Source organism: Pristiophorus japonicus, chromosome 8 (assembly GCF_044704955.1).
Source record: "Pristiophorus japonicus isolate sPriJap1 chromosome 8, sPriJap1.hap1, whole genome shotgun sequence".
In the NCBI taxonomy this organism is placed as follows: domain Eukaryota; kingdom Metazoa; phylum Chordata; class Chondrichthyes; family Pristiophoridae; genus Pristiophorus; species Pristiophorus japonicus.
In genome coordinates, this window is record NC_091984.1 from 213,405,655 (window position 1) to 213,427,052 (window position 21,398).

The window sequence follows — 21,398 nt, forward strand, 5'->3', positions numbered from 1 at the left end:
ACTGTAACACTCCACTATATCCCTCACTGTAACACGCCAATATACCCCCCCACTGGAACACTCCAATTTATCCCTCACTTTAACATTCCAATATATACGTCAATGTAATACTCCTACATACCCTCACTGTAACACTCCAATATATCTCCCTCTCCTCACTGTAACACTCCAATATATTCACACTGTACCTCACTGCAACACACCAATATATCCCTCACTGTAACACTCCAGTATACCTTGCTCCCCTCACTGCAACACACCAATATATCCCTCACTGTAACACTCCAGTATACCTCGCTCCCCTCACTGTAACACTCCAGTATACCTCGCTCCCCTCACTGTAACACTGCAGTAAACCTTGCTCCCCTCACTGTAATACTCCAGTATACCTTGCTCCCCTCACTGTAACACTGCAGTAAACCTTGCTCCCCTCACTGTAACACTCTAGTATACCTCGCTCCTGTCACTGTAATACTCTAGTATACCCCTCACTTTAACACTGCAGTATACCTCGCTCCCGTCACTGTAACACTCCAGTATACCTTGCTCCCCTCACTGTAACACTCCAGTATACCCCTCACTGTAACACTCCAGTATCCCTTGCTCCCCTCACTGTAACACTTCAGTATACCCCTCACTGTAACACTTCAGTATACCTTGCTCCCCTCACTGTAACACTCCAGTATACCTCGCTCCCCTCACTGTAACACTGCAGTAAACCTTGCTCCCCTCACTGTAATACTCCAGTATACCTTGCTCCCCTCACTGTAACACTGCAGTAAACCTTGCTCCCCTCACTGTAATACTCCAGTATACCTTGCTCCCCTCACTGTAACACTGCAGTATACCTCGCTCCCGTCACTGTAACACTCCAGTATACCTTGCTCCCCTCACTGTAACACTCCAGTATACCCCTCACTGTAACACTCCAGTATCCCTTGCTCCCCTCACTGTAACACTTCAGTATACCTCGCTCCCTCACTGTAATACACCAATATATCTGATACATGCTACTGAGATGGCTCTGTGAAGCAGTGTCCGGTGTGTGGGATTTGATTGTTGCCGGGCTGCTCACCCTTCTGTCCTCTCTCTATCCAGGCTCCAACGGGCGAGTCGGTGTGATTGCTGCTGGGGCTCTGGTTTTGTTCCTGCTGCTCCTGCTCCTACTGTTCTTGTGCTGTTACTGCCTCTGTCACAAGAAGAATCTGGAGACTGAGTGAGTATGCTGCACAGGGGTAGATTCTCAGCCAGTAACGTTTTGGACGACTGAGAACTCGCAACTGATTTCAATAAACACTTTTCAAAAGGAGATTGAGTACTGCAATGGATCAGACAACTCAGGCTTATCAACCTCTATACTGGGGTTAGAATCCAATGCATAATGAGATGGATGGCTTCTCCATCTGCGACCTCAAAGGGTCCAGTGAGAAATGACTTTAGGCAGTCAGCTCCTAGTTTGTTGCTGTTGAAGTGAACTCTCACTTCCCACTATGCTCCAGGATCACTCACTCTGATACACTCTCAGGAACACGTGCTGAGGACTGAGTCGTGACATCATATTTGTGAATAGGAGTGTGTTATCCAGCTAACTAACTACTCCCCGCAGGTTTAACTGGGTTAACTTTCTCAACACTGCCTCTTGCGAGGGTAAGCAGGTTGACTGACTCACCTAACCTTGTAGGTGTAACTGGGTTAACTTATTTATCTCAGCCCCCTGTGCAAATGGCTAGCTTAACTCATTCAGCATTTTCCCAAGCAGGTGTGAACAGGTTAACCCACTCAGCACTGCCCCATATTAGTATGAGTGGGTTAACAGCTTTGCTGCCCTATGGGTGTGAACAGGTTAACTCACTCAGTAGTGCCAATTGTATAAGTGAGCGGGTTAACACACTCAAGACTGGCCCCAATATGTGTGAGCAGAGTAACTCACTCAGCGAAATGCCTTGTGGGCGGGAGTGGGTTAAATCACGCAATACTGTGCCCTGTGGGTGGGCGTGGGTTAGTTCACTCAGCATTATGCCCCATGGGCGAGAGTGGGTTAACACACTCAGCATTGTGCCCTGTGGGTAGGAACGTGTTAACTCATTCAGCACTGTACCCTGTGGGTGGGAGTGGGTTAACTCACTCAGCACTGTGCCCCATGGGCGGGAGTGGGTTAACTCACTCAGCATTGTGCCCTGTGGGTAGGAACGTGTTAACTCACTCAGCATTGTGCCCTGTGAGCAGGAGTGAGTTAGCTCACTCACTGATATGCCCTGTGGGCAGGAGTGGGTTAACTCACTCAGCACTGTACCCTGTGGGTGGGAATGGGTTAACTCACTCAGCACTGTGCTCCATGGGCGAGAGTGGGTTAACTCACTCAGCATTGTGCCCTGTGGATAGGAACGTGTTAACTCACTCAGCATTGTGGCCTGTGGGCAGCAGTGGGTTAGTTCAATTAGCACTGTGCCCTGTGGATAGGGGTGGGTTAACTCACTCAACGATATGCCCTGTGGGTTGGAATGGGTTAATTCACTCAGCATTGTGCCCTGTGGTAGGATTAGATTAACTCACTCAGTGTAATGTCTTGTTGGTAGGAGTGGGTTAACTCACTCAGCACTGTGCTCCATGGGCGGGAGTGGGTTAACTCACTCAGCATTGTGCCCTGTGGATAGGAACGTGTTAACTCACTCAGCATTGTGGCCTGTGGGCAGCAGTGGGTTAGTTCAATTAGCACTGTGCCCTGTGGGTAGGGGTGGGTTAACTCACTCAACGATATGCCCTGTGGGTTGGAATGGGTTAATTCACTCAGCATTGTGCCCTGTGGTAGGATTAGATTAACTCACTCAGTGTAATGTCTTGTTGGTAGGAGTGGGTTAACTCACTCAGCACTGTGCCCTGTGGTCGGGAGTGGGTTAACTCACTCAGCATTGTGCCCTGTGAGTAGGAGTAGGTTAACTCACTCCGTGTTATGCCCTGTGGGTAGGGGTGGGTTAACTCACTCAGCACTGTCCCTGGGTGATAGATGAGGTAGGTGATTTCGTCCAACCTAGCTCATCTTTCCAAAAGGACCCTAAAGCTTCCTTCCCCAGTTCACAGCAGAGTGGGGTGCGAAGTTTTTCAAATGGTGCCGCCGATCTACCCCCCTGACGGCGAAATTCCGGCACGAAAATCTTCGGCCCGTTGGCTGTGACAAAAGAAGCTTTTTCACGGTGGTCCAGTGAGGCTGAGGCCTTCTGCAATGGCGGTGCGGCTCCCCTTAAAGGGGAGGACCTACTGCGGATATCGCCATGTTTTCCTTTTTGTCGGCCGACTACCATGTCAGCCCGACAATTATGCAACCCTGGTTCGGCCAGGCAGCCAACAGGTCGCCTGGCACCCCCACTTGGGTGCCACCAGCCGAAACTCTCCCTGGTGGCCAGTGGACCGAAGTTTAAAGATCGCCCCTGGCTCTCCCATTTAAGTGAAGGGGAGCGCTGTGGTAACGCGGCGCCATGATGACGTCATCGCGGCGGCCACGCTGCATTCCGCCCCTCTATTGTTACCACTGCCGCATATCCGCCCTCATTAAGAGCGACTTCCGGATCCGAGTGAGAAAAAAAACCAAAGAGCAGAATTTCGCTCACGAGGCGACCTCAACTATCGCGGCGGTGAAAGGACTCAAAACGGGTTGCATGCACCCCATTTTGGGCGTGAGGTAATTTCAGCCCTGTTAAGTTTACACATGTTTGGTGAACACGTGTTGCATTAACACATGTCAAGTTTCCAATGTAACCTCCCATGCAGCTAATCAGCGACCTTCAGAACTTATCTTACATTTAAGGGTCAACATGCAATTTTTAATGTTCTGGCACATCAGTGGGCAATATCTGCTAACAATCCAACCCTGTCTTCACTAGAACAGGTGAATTTGACTGGTTGCTCTCAAAAATAAACAGCGAGGCATTGTGTCATTCCTCAGAGAAATAAGCTAAGTTTCCTTGTGAAGACTTTGTGGGGTAGGTTTAGACTTTGTGCCATCGTGTAAAATGGGTGATAGCAGGTCAGCAGCCCGTTTTCCACCTTCCCCAATTGTTATTTCCATTGACTTTCAGTCTGTTATCTCTCTTGCTATTGAATATATGTGGTGGCTCAATATTTCCAATACCACTAAGGAAGAATCCTCTCCATGAACGTTATTAGCAGTAGCAGATTCACATAGCATGTGGTGTCCAGAGTATAATTTGAGATGCACCTTTGGGAGACCTGTTGCTGGGACCTTGCATGATGTTTGCAGACTCGAGGTGCCATCCACTAACATTCTGTATTTTATCTCATGCCAGTTCCAATCAAGTCATCGCTGTCAGAGGCAAGCAGGCACGGAGACGCTTGCGTGGCACCTTCAGCCAGATCAGCACCAAGCTGCCCAGAATTCCCATTAAGCGCCAGAAATTCCCAAAAGTCGTAGGTGAGTAGAAATTCTTTGCAAAATTAAAAATGTTTAATTTACACAACCGATATTTTATTAGAGAAAGGCAAAACATTAGGGGGGCGAATTTGGATATTGCCCCGTTTGGGGTGTTAACTTTTAAAAGTTTGAAGCTAATCATTTCAAACTTTTAAAAAGTTTGGCGTTTGCGCTCCAAGAAGGAAGTGGACGCTAAATCAAGTGCTCCACTTCTTTCCTGGAACGCAATCGGCAGCAGGCGGGGTGGTGAGTGGAGCAGTGGTGTACACTGGGCCGTGCACGCTGCTGCCTTGGAAAGTTCCTTCCCTCCCTTGAAGAGAAGGTCCCTCGCTGGAGGCTCTGCAAAGGAAAACAAACTTATCTTCCCCACGTTGGCAGCCGCGGTCCCGCCCAATCAGCCCGGCACTCAAGCAGCATGCTGGGCTGATCGATCGCGGGCAGGGCCCCGCGAAAAAAGCTGTAAGACAGAAGCAAAGTTTTTTTTACTAACCTTGGCCACCTCGTCTTTAAGCATCGCCCCCGAAGTGGCCGGCCGCCCGATTCACGCCTCCTGCAGCTGTCGGTGCTTTCACCTGGCGCTGCTGCCGGCGGAGGAGGGGGTGGTGGTGGGGTGGAGCGCCGGATGTAATTTCAGGTCCGGGGCGCTATCAGGGCGATGCGCATGGCAATGACATCACAATCTACGGGCGAAGGAGATCGGGGCACGATGCCATAGCGTCGCAGCAAAACTCCCGCCGAAAACTCCAGTCGCAAAACCATTTGCACCCCGTTAACCCCCCCGGGGGCACAAACAGGTGGTGCAAAGGCACCCAATTTCGCCCCCAAGGAATTCTGGAAGTAACAACCGAAAATCTTGGATTGCATAGATTAGGCAGCATTTGAATGTGGAAAGTTAGATTAATATGAAAGGGCCGGACATTTCACTGAGGTCTGATGAAGGGTCTGTATTCGCAATGTTGATATGTCTTTTCTCTTTCGGATGCTGGCGAATCTGCTGTACATTTTGGGGGCAAAATTGCCCTACATCCTGATTGGGAGCGAGAACCTTCTGGGGCCGGGACTTTCTGCGCCCGGCACAGAAGTCCCGCCCCCATCACAGAATTACCCTTACCCTTGCACTCAAAGGAACAGAGGGCAATCTCGCTCACTCCACTTACCGGATGTTCTGCGTATCTCTGACGCTCTTCAACGCCCCTCCCCTTAGCGTAAAGGGGAGGGCCACTGCACACTCTGCAAGGCCTCTGATGGCCTCCAGTAGACCACCAGTGCAGCGTAGGACCGGATCTGCAGCCCGGCACCCAAGATTGAGTGCCGGGCTGCACGATGGCGGCCCGGACCACACTAGGGCCTCCATCCTCGAGCCGACCCGAGAGTTGGCAGGCAAAAAAAATGGCGTCCCGGGCGCTGGTGCACTCCCCTTTAAGGAGCGTCCCGAGAGCGGATCTCGGCCGGCTTTGTGACCCGCTCGCGCCAGCCTCGTGGCCCGCAGGGGAATATCTCCCGTGGGGCTTTAAGGAAACGGCGCAGGACGATGAGGGGGTCACCCTGCACATGGCGGTGACTTCATCGCCGGATGCAAGCCGGCCGGTGGGCTAACCGCGGGACGCAACACTGCCGTGGTAGCGCCTACGCAAACTCCCGGTCAATTTCCTGGGAGGCGATACCGCCCCCCTGCCCCGGGTGAAAAGTCTCCTCCTCCCCATCAGCGCCCCCTGGAGGCACTTCCGGGGCTATAAAAAGGGCCAATTTTGCCTCCTTTATGCTTTCTTAAAACACTGTGGGAAGGTTTCCTTTGTATAACATTTATAAAGAACAGGCACTACAGACAAGAGGAACTCCTCTCCCTTTGTTATTTCAGTAAAGAAAATTCTTAGGAAAGTTGGATTTTTCTTTTAACAGAGGCTCTTACATCACTCCAAAGGAATGTTCTCATCCTGAGGCCTTTTCATTTTGGCTGGTTCTCTTGCCTCACGTGCTCTGATTGTGTTGCGTTGTCCAAATCTCCACACCTATATAGTTATTCCCATCTCAGCACTTTACCCCCATTACAATCAATTTTACCTGTGATATTGCATTCAGACCACAAGTTCCCTGTTAATGGACAAGCCCGAGACTGGCTCTACTTCTCGTACTTTTTTCAGACACTGCCTCCGGTTCCAGTTCTAAACAGCCTGTTTTCTGTTATATAACACAAGGTTATTTTATTGGAAACTGCCGAGTTAAATATTTTAAACTGAAAACCTCCTAAGGATTGAATTTAAACTAAATATTCTTACAGCTTTCTGTAAACAGTTGAAACTGCAGACTATGCAAATCAAATTAACCCTTGAAAAATATAATCGCTGTCAGCACCGTCCCAGTGTAAGTTCTGACACTGCACATACACGCTGCTTGTATTAACCAGAAGTGATCTCAACAGCAGCAACATGCATGTTTATAGTGCCTTTCATACCTCCCAAGCCACTTCTCACTGAGTATTCACTTGCCACTGTACTTTAGATATGACGGGGCACAAATTAGTCTGGATCCGTTTTTGGCCAGCTGAAGATTCTTCAGGAGGGCAGGCCCCAACACCTGCCCCTCTCCAACTGGGACGCTTAAAAAAGGGGCCCCGCGAATTTACCACATTGTCCAAATGCTAAATTGGTATGTTTAGCGTCCATTTTACGCCTGGAAAATGGTTGCAATGCATGCCAATTTCTACGCCAATGAGCTCTGCCAGGCCTGTACTATACTCTGCTCACTCACGGGTAGTTGGAACGGTTCTTCCAGCCCTGTGCCTTGGGATGGGCTGCTCTCTCTCAAAACTGCTTTCAAAATTTTCCCTGTAGGCCTTTGATCCTACTCTTTGCTCCCTGGTGGGATTTCCTTCATCCCAACATCGGCAAGACTGAAGACACTGGGCACCAAAATAGGCTTGGTAACGGCCATTGTTTTGGTGTTACGGGTGCCTTTCAGGAACCAAAATGGCCATCCGATGCGCACGCACACAATTCTGCCGAGTATCGTGCCAGACGCTATCGTGGTGAGGGGGATTAGTGCGTGCACAGTTAACGTCCGCCGGAAGGATGCAGAGCAAGCCGATCGTGACATCAATCAGCGTGCAGCGCCAATTTGATGCCAGCGGTGCCATTTTGGATCTCAACACTCCAGCCGAAGCCCTCTCTTAATCTTGCACATCTGAACTCGCATTAAACAGCACAAAGGAACCCCATCAGCGCTAGTTAAAGGGATCTTCAACTACCTACAGGTTAGCTGCTGGTTGATTTCTTCCAGCTGTTGCTCCGAGTGCTTGGTGCTTTCCACAGTTCTCTCAAGTTGCTAAAGTCTACAGGGAGTGGTGCAGCAGGTGCTGACGGACTTTTTTCAGACTTCAAGGTTTCTGCACAAACCAGTTGCTCCCAGATATAGGTGCACTGATAGGCATTCCCTTTGGAATATGGTATAACCGAGAGAATGAGCAGAGGCCATGCAGAGCAGGACCAGCTGTTAGAAGAGGGAGGAGGAGGAGGAGATGGAGAAAGGCTCCCGACAGGAGGCTATATCCACGCAGGGAGCAATTACCTGAACTTCAGCAAGGAACAATGTGTGTGACATCTGCACTTCAATAAGGATGCCCCCATTGAAATCTGCTACTTGCTGCTAACATAACCTCAGAGCAAGGCAAGGACGGCATTGCCAGTGGCTGTGAAGGTGACCGTGGTCATGAACTTTTATGCGCCTGGCTCCTTCCTGCCTGGAGCTGGAGATATTTGCAACATCTCGTAGTTTGCCATCCACTGATGTGTGAGGGAGGTCGCTGAGGCTCTCTATTCGAAGAGAGCTAACTGCCGTTCATTCTCTCTTGCCAAAAAGCAGCAGGCTGAGCAGGTACGCGGCTTTGCTAGGATTGCAGGCTTCTAAACGGTGCAGGGTGCCATTGACTGCATCACATTGCTTTCCGGGCACCGCATGTCAACTCTGTCATGTACTGGAACCGAAAGAGATTCCACTCCCTCAACATCCAGCTGGTGTGTGACCATAGGCAGCAAATCATGGAGGTCAATGCCCGGTATCCTAGCAGCAGTCATGGTGCCTTCCTTCTGTGGCAGTCCGCTATGCCATCTGCGTTTGCGCCACCATGCAAACCAAAGATGGCTACTGGGCGACACTGATGACATGGCTGATGACTCTGGTATGCAACCCACGCACATGTGTGCTGCATGCATACAGTGAAAGCCATGCTACCACACAAGCAAACCATTGGCAAGCTGAAACAATGCTACTACTCCCTGGACTGCTCTGGAGAAGCTCTGCCGCACTCAAGATTCATTGTGGTCTGCTGCATGCTGCACAACCTTGCCATCATAAGGGGACAACACTTTCCACCAGTTATACAGCAGCAGGAGCAAGAGAACAGAGGTGAGGAGCAGGAGCATGAGATGGAGGAGGAGGAGGAAGAAGAGGAGGATGGGAGGAGGCAACCTAGACAGCCCCTTTTTGGCTGGGCTCTCCGTGAAGAACTAATTCGAGTTCGATACCAGTAACCGCAACCCCAATTCTCCGTTCACCAACAGTCCCACATCTCACCTTCCCTCTGGCACTGACCATCACAGCGTCCACTTAGCCACAATGCAAAAATAAAAGCCTCCACAAAATAAACATTGCAAACCAAATTTATAAATTAAATGCCATATTGCATATAAACATCAACTAATCACCCTTGTGCATTTCCCTAGTGCCTGTTTTCTGTGTGTCTTTGCCTGTCCTGGTGCTCCCACGCAGTGCTTCCCCAGCGACTGCAGCATGGCTGGTGGAAGGCTGCTGACTTTCAGCGGGGGAGACTGCAGATGGCCTTGGAGGATGACCTCGAGCAGCTCTGGGCCTAGAAGGCCCGGCTGTGGACTGCATCATCTCGCCATGGGCGGCAGCAGTTTCGGCTGGCTGGCTGGCAGACAATAAGGACATTGGCGGAGTGGCAGGCGTGGGAGGATGAATGCTGTCACCCTGAGCGAGGACAGCAGGTTCATGCTCCATGTTCACTGCCACGCCCCCGGGGCAATGCCTCCACAATCCCAGTGATCTGCTGGAGACAGTGTGCACTTTTATGTGACTATTTGTTTCTCTGATAGCTGTAGATGGAGTGCTCCCAACTTTGAACAAAAAAAAGCTGAGAAATATTATTTTTTAAATAATTGGGACAAAACAAATTGAAGTGTGTATTTCTTAATCTCAAAAAGGACTGTCAATCAAACATGTAAAAAAAATAGACCCACAAGGCACTTGAGGCAGAGGATAAGATCTGGTCATGTATCAAAATAAGATGTGCCATTTTCTGTGAAGCTGACAGAAAAAAGAAACCAATACTGTGAGATGTGTCAGAGCTATATCTGTTAGTAATCAACAGCTCGATTGGACTATTTTCATATGCTTTAGGCAAGACCAGAAAGACAGTCAATTCCTGAGAATGCAGCAGCCATTTTGAGAGTGGTACATCTCTTAAAATAACCAGTTTTTCAAGCTGTAATGTGTTTGCTTCATAGGTTCTTGCTTCAGAATTCATAGCAACACATTGCTATTAAGAACTAGTTGGTTTATTAACAAAGGTTTAACAATCACACTACATATTACCAGTTCATCCACTTGGCTCACAGCTGCATACCTCATTGTGGATCCCCTAAACCCAACTGACTGGGGTTTTAGTGAGTCTTGTGAACATCACTTGACTGACTAAGCCACTCACAATGCAACAGCTCTACAAACCTGTGAGCATACTTATTGGTGCATACATTACATAAGACACGTAGTGAAGACTCATAAACAATGGACAAAATTACTCCATTTTTGTCATAGACCCAACTGGTCTGTGCGGCGTTTACGTTCCACATGAGCTCCTCCCAACTCTCTTTATCTAACCCTATCAGCCCTGTCAAGGGGTGGCTTTAGGGATGATGTTAAAGGAGGAGAGGGTGATGGAGAGGTGGAGTAACAGTATTCACAATGACTTTTATTTATATAGTGATTTTTAACGTTCAAAATGTTCCAAGGCACTTCACAGAAGTGTATTCAGAAATAAATGGATTCTAAGTTAAAGAAGATGATACTGGGAAGATGATTTGAACTCACATCTCTGGATCATTAATCCAGGCACTTTGGATTACTAGTCCCGTAAATTTGGTCAAAGAGTAGCACAGAATGAGGTAATTCGGCACAACTGCTCTGTGCTGGCATTTATGCTTCACACAAGCCTTCTCCCACTCCTCCATATCTAAGCCTATCAGCCCTGTCAAGAAATGATTTTAGGGATGATATTAAAGAAGGAGAGGGTGGTAGAGAGGCAGAGTTTTAAAAAATTTATTCATGAGATGTGGGCGTTGCTGGCAAGGCCAGCATTTATTGCCCATCCCGAATTGCCCTTGAGATGGTGGTGGTGAGTAGCTTACTATTTCAGAGGGTAGTTAAGAGTCAAACACATTGCTGTGGGCCTGGAGTCACATATAGGTAAGGGCGGCAGATTTATTTCCCTAAAGAACATTAGTGAACCAGATGGGTTTTTACGACAATCCGATTCATGGTCACCATTACTAGCTTTTTATTCCAGATTTTTATTTAATTAACTGAATTTAAATTCCACAGCTGACGTGGGGGGATTTGAACTCACATCTCTGGATCATTAATCCAGGCACTTTGGATTACTAGTCCGGTAAATTAACCACTATGCTACTGTTCCTGCTAAAGTCACTCACACAGGACCGGTCTTCACCTACGTAACCCAGGAACTGATTATCGCCAGCTTAGTTACCAATCACCGGAGACTCTGCCGCCTATTATGGACCCGGTTCCCCACCAGTGACTTTATTGCTGTGACTGGCCCATCATTAGTAGTTCTGAAGCTCCTGTTAGTCTCTGTGCTAACAGAGAGTCAGTGCTTGGCTTCGTCTCAGCAGCCTGGCAGTTTGCCTGAAATATTATTTTCTTTCCTGCATCAGTTGGTGTGTATTAAAGAGGTAGATGTGGAGGCTACGATTAGCACAGATCAACCATAATCAGCCACAGCTGCTACTGCAGCTAATGAAATAACCACATCAAAGCTGAACACCACTGAAACTCCAAAGGTTAGGAATTCTTTACATGTTCCTGAGGCATCGCCATGGTATTACATCCATGTTAGTAAACAGTTTAGTTAGTGTCCCGCTACTTCGCAATGCAAAGCGCCTTTTAGTTAGTCAGCATGAGGATGGCACAAAGTACATGAGGCACTGCAGGAACTAAAGACTGGAACTGGAGGGGAATTCATCCTAATCACATGTTCATGCTGTCAGGGAGATCATTTTCAAGTGTTTTTTTATGTGAGGCAGGAGTGATCATTAAACCGATGCCAGTTCATATCAACAACATTTTACCCACAGTCTAGAATCATTATCCTCCACAGGAGGGAAGCATCAGGAATGGTAGACACAGACATAGCACAATCAGAACAGCAGGTAGAAGTCCCATCTGGTAGTCAGGGAGCAATAGGTCTGCATTGACTGACACCATGGTAAGGCAGCCTGCCATTGCTTCACCGACTAACCTATTGAAGTGTTGGATAATATTCTGTGAGGCTGCACAGTGTTCCATGGGCAAGATGATCATCAAAGTGTGCAAAATATTAAATAGCCATAGACGGATAGGGTAAACATGGAAACTGAGCCGTAAAATTAGGACCAAAGAATATACATTTAGATCTTAGGAGGAACATTACGCAAAGTGTGCTAAATGTTTGAAATAATGTGCCAGGCAGGATAGGAGAGGCTAAAGTAGTAGGAATGTTTACAATGGGGTGGAGTGTGGTTCTGGGTATTATTCCTTGGGTCGATGCGATGTTCTCGAGGCTGTTATGTTATAGTCATGTCATTGAATGGCGAGTGTGTGATTGCGATGAGCAGGTGCTTCTTTAGCCTGGATTGACCTTTGCTAACCCTGTGATTCTTCTTTTAGTGGCCCATCATGACATGGAAAACACCTTAAACTGTAGCTTCATTGAGCCCCCATCTATGATGGATCAGCCATCCCCATCTTGGTCTTCCCATGGTTCTTTTTCCTCTTTCGATACAGCAGATGATGGTCCCGTATACTGCGTACCTCATGAGGGTGAGTACAGAACTGTCAGTGGTTGCATATGGACGTACAACTCCAGTTTATAGATATCCTGCTCTGTTTCTGAGGTAACCAGTTGCGCACTTGAATGAAATGGGACAGTAAAGATCCTTGTTACCAATTGAGTGAAGAGTAGGGGTCCTTGTTACCAATCACGGAGAGTAAGGATTATTTACTGCTGTTTACATTCAGAGTAAGGGTCCTTGTTACAAATTGAGTAGCAAATAAGCAATCTTGCCACTAACTGAATGGCTAATAGTGATGCTTCTCTTCAATCAGATGGAGGTAAAGATATCTCCTATGTCCTTTGCAAGGTGGGGAATATATATAAACATTTTATGGGGGAGGGGAGGAGGTAAGAGGACTATAGTCGTTATTCAGAAATCTTCCTTTATGTTTGTTGACCTCCGCTGCTGGTAGTAACACTGCTTCTTTGGGGTTTTGCTATGTAGTGACGGAATTCCACTGTGTGGTGATGTTGACTGTGAAAACATTCTCACGTTAAGGTTTGGTTTTACAGAGAGTGTTCTGGAGAACAGTGTCCGGGAGAGGGTGAACCTGGTGGAAAAGCTAGCTCCTCCAATCAGTGAAGAGGATGCCGGGGAGTACACGTGTCTGAAAGGTGATCCCAACGATACGCTCTTACTTAAATTATCAGACAGCGAGGCCTCCAGTAACGGCTCAGGATCGACCAGTGGAGCTGTGTATGCAAAAGTAGCACGACTGTCTAAGCAGTCCAAAGATAGCGATATCAGCGTAAATACCAACAGCAGCAAAAACACAAACACTAGTGGCAAGCACCCCTCACCTGAGAGGACCAAACCTCCCCCACCTGACCCTTCCACCAAGCCCAAATTATCTTGGATTCACGGCAAATTCAACACCAGTCAATCTAGTGCTTTGTCAACTACAAGATCACCATCGCTGGATAAAGCGGCCAATCAAATAGAGAGCCACCATGGGTCAGCCAATAACAGGAGGAGGAATCTGAGTGAGTCCTCTGCTGGGGTTTATGGTAGGCAAGATGAGAAGAGGTGCTCCACAGAGGTAAAACTGAGACACAAAGACAGAGGTCTCAACCGGTCAAGGGAGCAAACTCCAAATGACACGAGTTATGGAAGTAAAATGCAGAAAAATAAAGCCAGTCCTGAACAGATGCAAAATCTCAATGGCGCCGTCCAAAATGCTTTGAAGAGAATTGGGACCTTGCCCGATGATAAGAAGGGGGCAGAAGGAAAAGAATCGCCAAGGGGTCTACCACATGCGAAGGGCAGGCCCGAGGTTATTCACCCCCACCTATCCTCAGAGACAGCTACTATGTTGGCTGCACAACTCAAAGAAAAGACTCAGAGCCTGAATAAGTCAGAGATCAGCATGAGGCAAAACGGGCTGATTTCACCTCAGCCCCAGAGGGAAAAGCCCACCCCTCCGCAAAAAGCCAAGCGCTCATTCGGTGCAAACAACCAGAAGCTAAACAAAGCCGTCATCCCGACGTCGTCTAATCTTCAAAAAATGATCAGTCCTTCTCCAGAACACCACGAAAACACGGCAGGCAACGGCAGAAGCTCAACCCTGGATGGCAGGCAAAGCTGCAATTACCAGGAGCACGATGGAATGAACTGTACTCAGGCCAGGCAGGAAACGGGTGACCAGACACCCAGAAGGACCCCAATCAAAAAACCACCAAGGAAGCGCAGCAAGGAAGCAACGTTGGACTCGTATCCTAAAACGGCTGTGATGCCGCCTCAGGTGATGGCCGTTAAGGAGTCATAACCAAAAAATGTTTTCCACTTCTGATGTTCACCTCAATAACATTGACAGAAAAGCAGGGTAGAAAGGCGCTTGTAAACCTCGTGTAAAACCAAGGAGCAGCACTGCCACTGTTGTGTCTCAGAGCTGCGGCCCATCCACCAAACATGGAGCAAAAAGAAAAACCATTGACTTTTTAATGCAATTTATACGTGTGTGTGTCTTACATTAACTTATCCCTCCCTGATGGTTCGACATAACCAAAAGCGCCTCAGTGAATTAAATGTTGGATTGGTACTGCCTTAACAGATGACTAAAGGTGATGCCTTCTTTCCATTGCTACTGCCTGTGACTGATGATCAGTAAAGGTACAGAGAGCCTTTGGCATTTCCGCTATTTTTAGAGATAGGCTTCTTTCTATGGATAGAAGAATCTGAAATTTTGTGACATATATTTCTGTAAAATTTGCATAAGCAAAGCTTTCTCTAAAAAGGAAACCATCAATTCCTTGTCGTTTTCTGTTATTTTATTCAGTAATAGACTGCCGGCTTTAGTATTTTATTCTTTTTCCGTTTTCTCGATGTCTTCGTGACCAAAAAAAAAATGCTAAAAGACCAAAGATGACAGCTGAAGGCTGCCTTCATGCCTCGTTTAAATGTGTGCAACGAGCACTCAGGCACTCTGCCTGTGAAACGTGGCAGAGAGCAGAATGCAGGAGGAGGAGAGTGGAACTTAACAATAAACGATCATGGCAGGGAAGGACCCAATTTTGGCGGGATATGACGTTTGATCTCTTTTGGAGTGGGGCAGGGCGGGGGTGGGGGTGGTGGTTGGGGAGAGGTCCGAGAAAACAGAGCCCCGGGAGCAGAGTTGGTTGTCGCAGAAGGGGGTCAGTTTAGTTTATAAGGTTCATTGTATTAACAGAACACTGGAGCACAGAGCCCGGAGTCTACAGTGAGATAGTCAGCAACCACAGTACCAAGTGTATTAGCATTCTGCGGCAACTCGCATATATAGTTTTAGTTTCTCAAATACTTTTGATGTATTTTGCAGTGTTGCATACGAGACACTCGGTAACATTCTGCCATTTTGCCAGAATAACGGTCAGGAGAGGGCTTTACCGGGCTCGGGTTACTGTGCTGCTGCCAGCACACTGGGACTCCTGGCGCACTCTGGCCCAGCTGCTTTCCATATACAATCATGTTTTTAAAAATATTTTTTTATTTCAAGTTTTATTAAAAATTTCAAAGAAAAAGAATAAAAATGTTTTTCTTTCTTCAGCTATCTCCTGGTTGTTTTTTTTTTTCTCTTGTCTTATCTTGACTAGATGTGGACAGTGTGGAAAAGTCAAGGGCCGGACTTCAGGAATGTGAGGGATTTGGAAGGGTGGAAAGGGGAAGCCACTGCAGTGGCATCTGCTCAGCGCGTGGAGGATGAGAAATGCCCCACTGTACATCACAGTCCTTAACGCTGGCTCCAATCTTGCTGTATTAAGCCGCTTACGTAGGGTGATATTTTTTAAGTCAGGAGTTTACTCGGAGAGCTGGAAAAGGTTTGAACTGATGTCGAGGGATTCAGAAAATTTGGGCCTGGCATCAAATTTGTCACACCCATCATTACTTTGAAGCACTTACATTGTGTGCTTTTCCTCTCTCATGGAGTAAACATATTTCACGGACAATTGACTGATGAATACTTCACTGTTGGAAGCGGGTTGAGGATGAGGAGAATGTGCCTCTCTTTTGATCTTTCAGTTTACAGCACTTGGGGGGTGGGGGGGGGCTGCAAAACCAACGGAATGTCATTTTGTGACGTCGCTGCAGCTTAAAATTTAGAACGGCTTGTTTTCCACTGAAACTCGCCAACTCCTTCAGAACGACCTCAGCTTCTGCCATTCACAGTCCTGAGTACCCGGAGTCACTCAGACTCCCATCGCAGTTTCAGAAATGCAATATTGAATTCTCATAAGCTGAAATCACACTTCACTAACATCACAGTGTGGTTTCACCTCCAAAGAAATTGCTGTTGTATTGCTGTTTCACCACAAATGTCCGTACGTGCGTTCTGACATGTATAATCTGATATTTAGTAGCAAAACTGTAATAAAGCACCAATTTTGTTTTTGTAACGGTGTGCGTAGAATTCTATAGAATTTACTGCCAGAAACAGGCCATTCGGCCCAACCAGTCTGTGCTTCACAAGAGCCTCCTTCCACCCTATATCGAACTATCAGCATACGCTTCTAATCTTTTCTCCCTCATGTACTGATCTAACTTCCCCTTAACCAATGTTGTGGCGAATGCGAGGAATAATAGCACTGGGAAATGAGCCCTTTCCCATTTTGCCCACTATCAGCGGGCAAGCCAACCAAAGAGAAGCCCAAAGGTAAGTATTACTGTATTTTAGTGGGACTGGGATGAGAAGAAGTGCTCCTCCAGGCCACACAAAGCAAGCTTGGGCACCGGATAACCCCCCACAAGATCAGACATATCCCCACTTCCGCCTCAGAAGTCAGCCTGGCGTTAATGAGGATCAGCCCTGAAAACATACCGGCCCTTCGCGCTGGGACTATTTGGCAAGCAGTGGCTGCTCTCTGCTGGCTGGCCAGCAAAGTCCGCACCGCAGAGGGGAAGACCTACCCCAGAGGGTTTGGACCCACACCAGACGGAACTGACGTGAAAACAGCTTCTTCTCGCAACAACAACAACTTGTATTTATATAGCGCCTTTAATTTAGTAAAATGTCCTGAGGTGCTTCACAGGAGCATTATAAAACAAAATTTGACACCGAGCCACAGAAGGAGATATTAAGGCAAATGACCAAAAACTTGTCAAAGAGCTAAGTTTTAAGGAGCGTCTTAAAGGAGGAAAGTGAGGTCGAGAGTCGGAAAGGTTTAGGGAGGGAATTCCAACAATGGTGGAACGATTAAAATAGGGGTCGCTCAAGAGACCAGAATTAGAGGAGCACAGATTTCTCGACGGGGTGGAGGAAATGACAGAGATAGGGACGGGTGAGGCCATGATTTGAAAACGAGGATGAGAACTTTAAAATAAAGACATTGCTTAACCGGGAGCCAATGTAGGTCAGCGAACACAGGGGTGATGGGTGAACGGGACTTGGTGCAAGTTAGAATACAGGCAGCAGATCTCACAGACAATCACAACCCAGATCATAGTATAGCCCTCAGCACAAGCTTCCTCTTTATTTGGCATTATGTCATCACTCAGAGAGGTCAGAGGATGGCTGGTGTTGGGAAATACGAACATAAGTACATAAAAAAATAGGAGCAGGAGTAGGCCATTTGGCCCCTTGAGTCTGCTCCACCATTCAATAAGATCATGGCTGATCTGATCTTGACCTCAACTCCACTTCCCTGTCTGTTTCCCATAACCCTTGACTCCCCTATAGTTCAAAAATCTGTCTATCTCTGCCTTGAATATATTCAATGACCCAGCCTCCACAGCTCTCTGGAATAGAGAATTCCAAAGATTCACAACCCTCTGAGAGAAGAAATTCCTCCTCATCTCCGTAATAAATGGGCGAGCCCTTATTCTGAAACTATGCCCCCTATTTCTAGATTTCCACAAGAAAGGAAAGATCCTCTCAGCATCTACCCTATCAAGCCCCCTCAGAATTTTATGGGGCCGGAATTGATCAACTTACCGCTGACTGCCGCCCACTGCCGCCGAAATTCCTCTGCTCGAACCACCCAGTGCCACTTTCGACGTGGCCTGGAGCGGGCGGGAGGGGAGAACCGCCGGGAAGCACTTGCCGACGTCAGTGGACGGCCGATGCGCATAAGCAGACTCCCGCCCACCGAGATGCCAGATTGGTGCGGGCAGGAGTCGGCGGCAGAACGGCGGTGGACCACTGCGTGGGGGCTGCTCTGTCCTGAATGGTGAGTGTCAAGATCCTGTAACAAAAGGTAAATGGAATGTTTTTAAATTATTTCTTTGCAGGTCCCCTGAAGGTCGTCAGATGTTTTTTTTTTGTTGGTGATGATTTTTATTTGTTACCTCTTCGACCCTCCGTGGGCCCGACTCCATCCTCGGCGGTACTTGGACGGCAAGCGCCTCTGCTGCCGAGAATGAGACCCCCTGCCCGCTGCCAGCCAGATTGGCGGCGTACATCATTGATTTGCTGCCCGCCGACCTTCGAGGGACCTCGACAATGAAAACCACTTTCGGCGGCCATCAGCGGCACTTGCGCGGGCTGAGGCCTTGACCAAATTCAGCCCCTCTATGTTTTAATAAGATCACCTCTCATTCTTCTAAACTCAATGAGTACATGCCCAACCTGCTCAACCTTTCCTCATAAGACAAGCCCTTCATCTCAGGAATCAACCTCGTGAACATTCTCTGAACTACCTCTTATGCAAGTATATCCCTCCTTAAATAAGAAGTCTAAAACTGCACTTTAGGTGTGGTCTCACCAACGCCCTGTAGATTGTAGCAAGACTTCCCTAATTCTATACTCCATTCCCCTTTCAATAAAGGCTAACATTCCATTTGCCTTCCAAATTACTTGCTGTACCTGCATGCTAACTTTTTGTGTTTCATGTAGATTCACGGAGATTCACACTGGTAGATTAGGCGGTGCTCTAATAAAGCTTGGGATCGGACATGTTGTTGGAGTCATGCAGCGGAAGCCATACTCAGCACTTAGCTGGTGCTGTACCTGATCTGAGTTTGCACGATGGGGTAATGTAGGCAGCTGCCTCTGCACCTTATTTGTGCTGCATTTGATCTGGGAGTACATGAGGTAGACACAGGGTGGGAAAAATGTGAAAGAAAAGAAAGAAACACTTGAAAGACTTGCACTTATACAGCACCTTTCACAACATCTCAAAGCGCTTTACAGCTTTACACTTTACTTTTGAAGTGTAGTCACTTGTAATGTGGGAAACGCGGCAGCCAACTTGCGTACAGCAAGCGCCCACAAACAGCAATGTGATAATGACCAGAAAATCTGTTTTTCTAGTGATGTTGATTGAGGGATAAATATCGGCCAGGACACTGGGGATAACGCCCCTGCATTATCTAAGAACATTATATTCTATTCCTAGTATTAACAGCCCACATCTGATGAACACCGAATTTTACCAAATTGTGCGGACTGACATTGATTACAGGGAGAAAGTAAAGGCTCCTGACCCAATAGCCTGCACAACAGCCTCAGTGTAGATTCTTGCACACACTGCATCCTCTGATATATTTTGTGTGTGCGTGTGTGTATACCCAGCTCACAGGACTATCAATCAGCCATAGTTAGAGCAGCATCAAGGTGTCTGCGTGGGGCTCCCAGTGGTAGCTATGCAATGCAGGCGTGTTTTCAGCACGCATGGTATCAATTATAAACCACATGATCCCCGTTCTCAGCTTCCTCTCCCTCTCTGCTGATGTATTTTCCTGAGGCCCCACTCACAGAGCCCTGACTGTTAGGCCTTGAATGAGTCTCTTGTCTCGGTCTGACAGCAGTATTGCATCTCCAACTCCAATTTCTCTGCTGCTCAGAGTCAGTGTTTGGATAAAGGGCCGGTATGACATGCTCTGGAGCGTGTAAAAATACACAGAGGTATCGGCAGAGGTCACAGCTGATGTAAAACTGTGACAGGCTTTTTTTTCAGTGTTGGCAAGCAAAGTGATCGCTCTGCGCTACTGACAATTGGGAAATAAAATGCACAGAATCTGTGGGACTGACCCGTTGGACATGGCAGTCTCTTGGGGCAGCGCTTGACAACAACAGGACGCAGTACACAAGGTCAACCCCAGAGTTGCCTGTCATTTAGACTGTCAGCCAGGCCCTTTCGGTGGACAACACAAAACCTCAGGAGAAGTATCACTGGCCAGCAACATTAAACTCTTGGCGTCGCTGTTGACAGAGGGATGACAGGAAGTGAGGTGTTTGCTTTCAGGAGAGAACGGCAAAGGAAAGGCAAATGCAAAGTGTGTTTGCAGATGTTAAAAAGGAAAATTACAAAATCTGGAGATTTGAAATATAGACAATTGGACTCGTCATCAAAATCTGGAATATATATCAAAAGAAAGACTTACATTTATATAGCACCTTTCACAACCACCAGACGTCTCAAAGCGCTTTACGGCCAATGAAGTATTTTTGGAGTGTAGTCACTGTTGTAATGTGGGAAACGCAGCAGCCAATTTGCGCACAGCAAGCTCCCACAAACAGCAAAGTGATAATGACCAGATAATCTGTTTTTGTTATGGTGGTTGACGGTTGGCCAGAACACTGGGGATAACTCCCCTGTTCTTCTTCGAAATAGTGCCATGGGATCTTTTTCATCCACCTGAGAGAGCAGACGGGACCTCAGATTAACATCTCATCTGAAAGACGACACCTCCGACAATGCAGCACTCCCTCAGCACTGCACTGGAGTGTCAGCTTAGATTTATGTGCTCAAGTTCCTGGAGTGGGATTTGAACTCACAAACTTCTGACTCAGAGGCGAGTGTGGGGCACTGAGCCACAGCTGCCCCAGTTCAATCTTACAAATTGTACAGGACTGAGGGGCAAACGGAAAGAGGCCCATCACCTGTTTGTCCCTCCCCGGACCAACTCAGGTTAAATGGTTTTAACTTGAAAACATTAAATTCAGCTGGAGTATTTTCTTTTTTAATGTTGTTCTCAGGATATGGATGAAGTAGGAAAGTCCATGATTATTGTTTATCCCTAGTTGCCCTGTGATGGTGAGGGGGTGGGCCTTCTCCTTGAACTAGTGTATTCCTTTTGGTGAGGCTGCTCCTATGTACTAGCCAAGGAGTTTCAGGATTTTGGCCCAGCGACAATAAAGGAACAACGGCATATGTCCACATCGGGATGGTGAGTGACTTGGAGTGGAACTTGTAAGTGATGGTTTTCCCATGACATTGCTCCTCTCGTCTTCCTTGAAGATAGCGGTCGTGGGGTTGGGGGGCAACGTTGAAGTAATCTTTGTGAGATGCGGTAGTGCATGCTGCAAATAGTACAGACAGCACATTGTGTCGGCAGTGGAGGAGGTGAATGTTAAGTTCAGGGGCAGGGGTACTGATCAAGAGAACTGTTTTTTATTGGCTGCACCCATCCATTAATGTTTTGTGCTATAACTG

The 21,398-nt window shown here is 47.5% G+C and overlaps 1 protein-coding gene across 1 annotated transcript in view; it reads left to right on the forward strand.

Annotated features, from left to right (window-relative positions):
• scarf2 (scavenger receptor class F, member 2) overlaps window positions 1-15,094 on the forward strand; it is a 92,881-nt gene extending 77,787 nt beyond the window's left edge. Inside the window, exons 8-11 of the mRNA XM_070886366.1 lie at window positions 1,099-1,216; window positions 4,302-4,426; window positions 12,386-12,538; window positions 13,065-15,094. Coding sequence (XP_070742467.1) covers window positions 1,099-1,216; window positions 4,302-4,426; window positions 12,386-12,538; window positions 13,065-14,317 — 1,649 coding nt within the window. The 3' untranslated portion in view covers window positions 14,318-15,094. The remainder of the gene's footprint in view (window positions 1-1,098; window positions 1,217-4,301; window positions 4,427-12,385; window positions 12,539-13,064) is intronic.
• The last annotated feature ends 6,304 nt before the right edge of the window (window positions 15,095-21,398 follow it).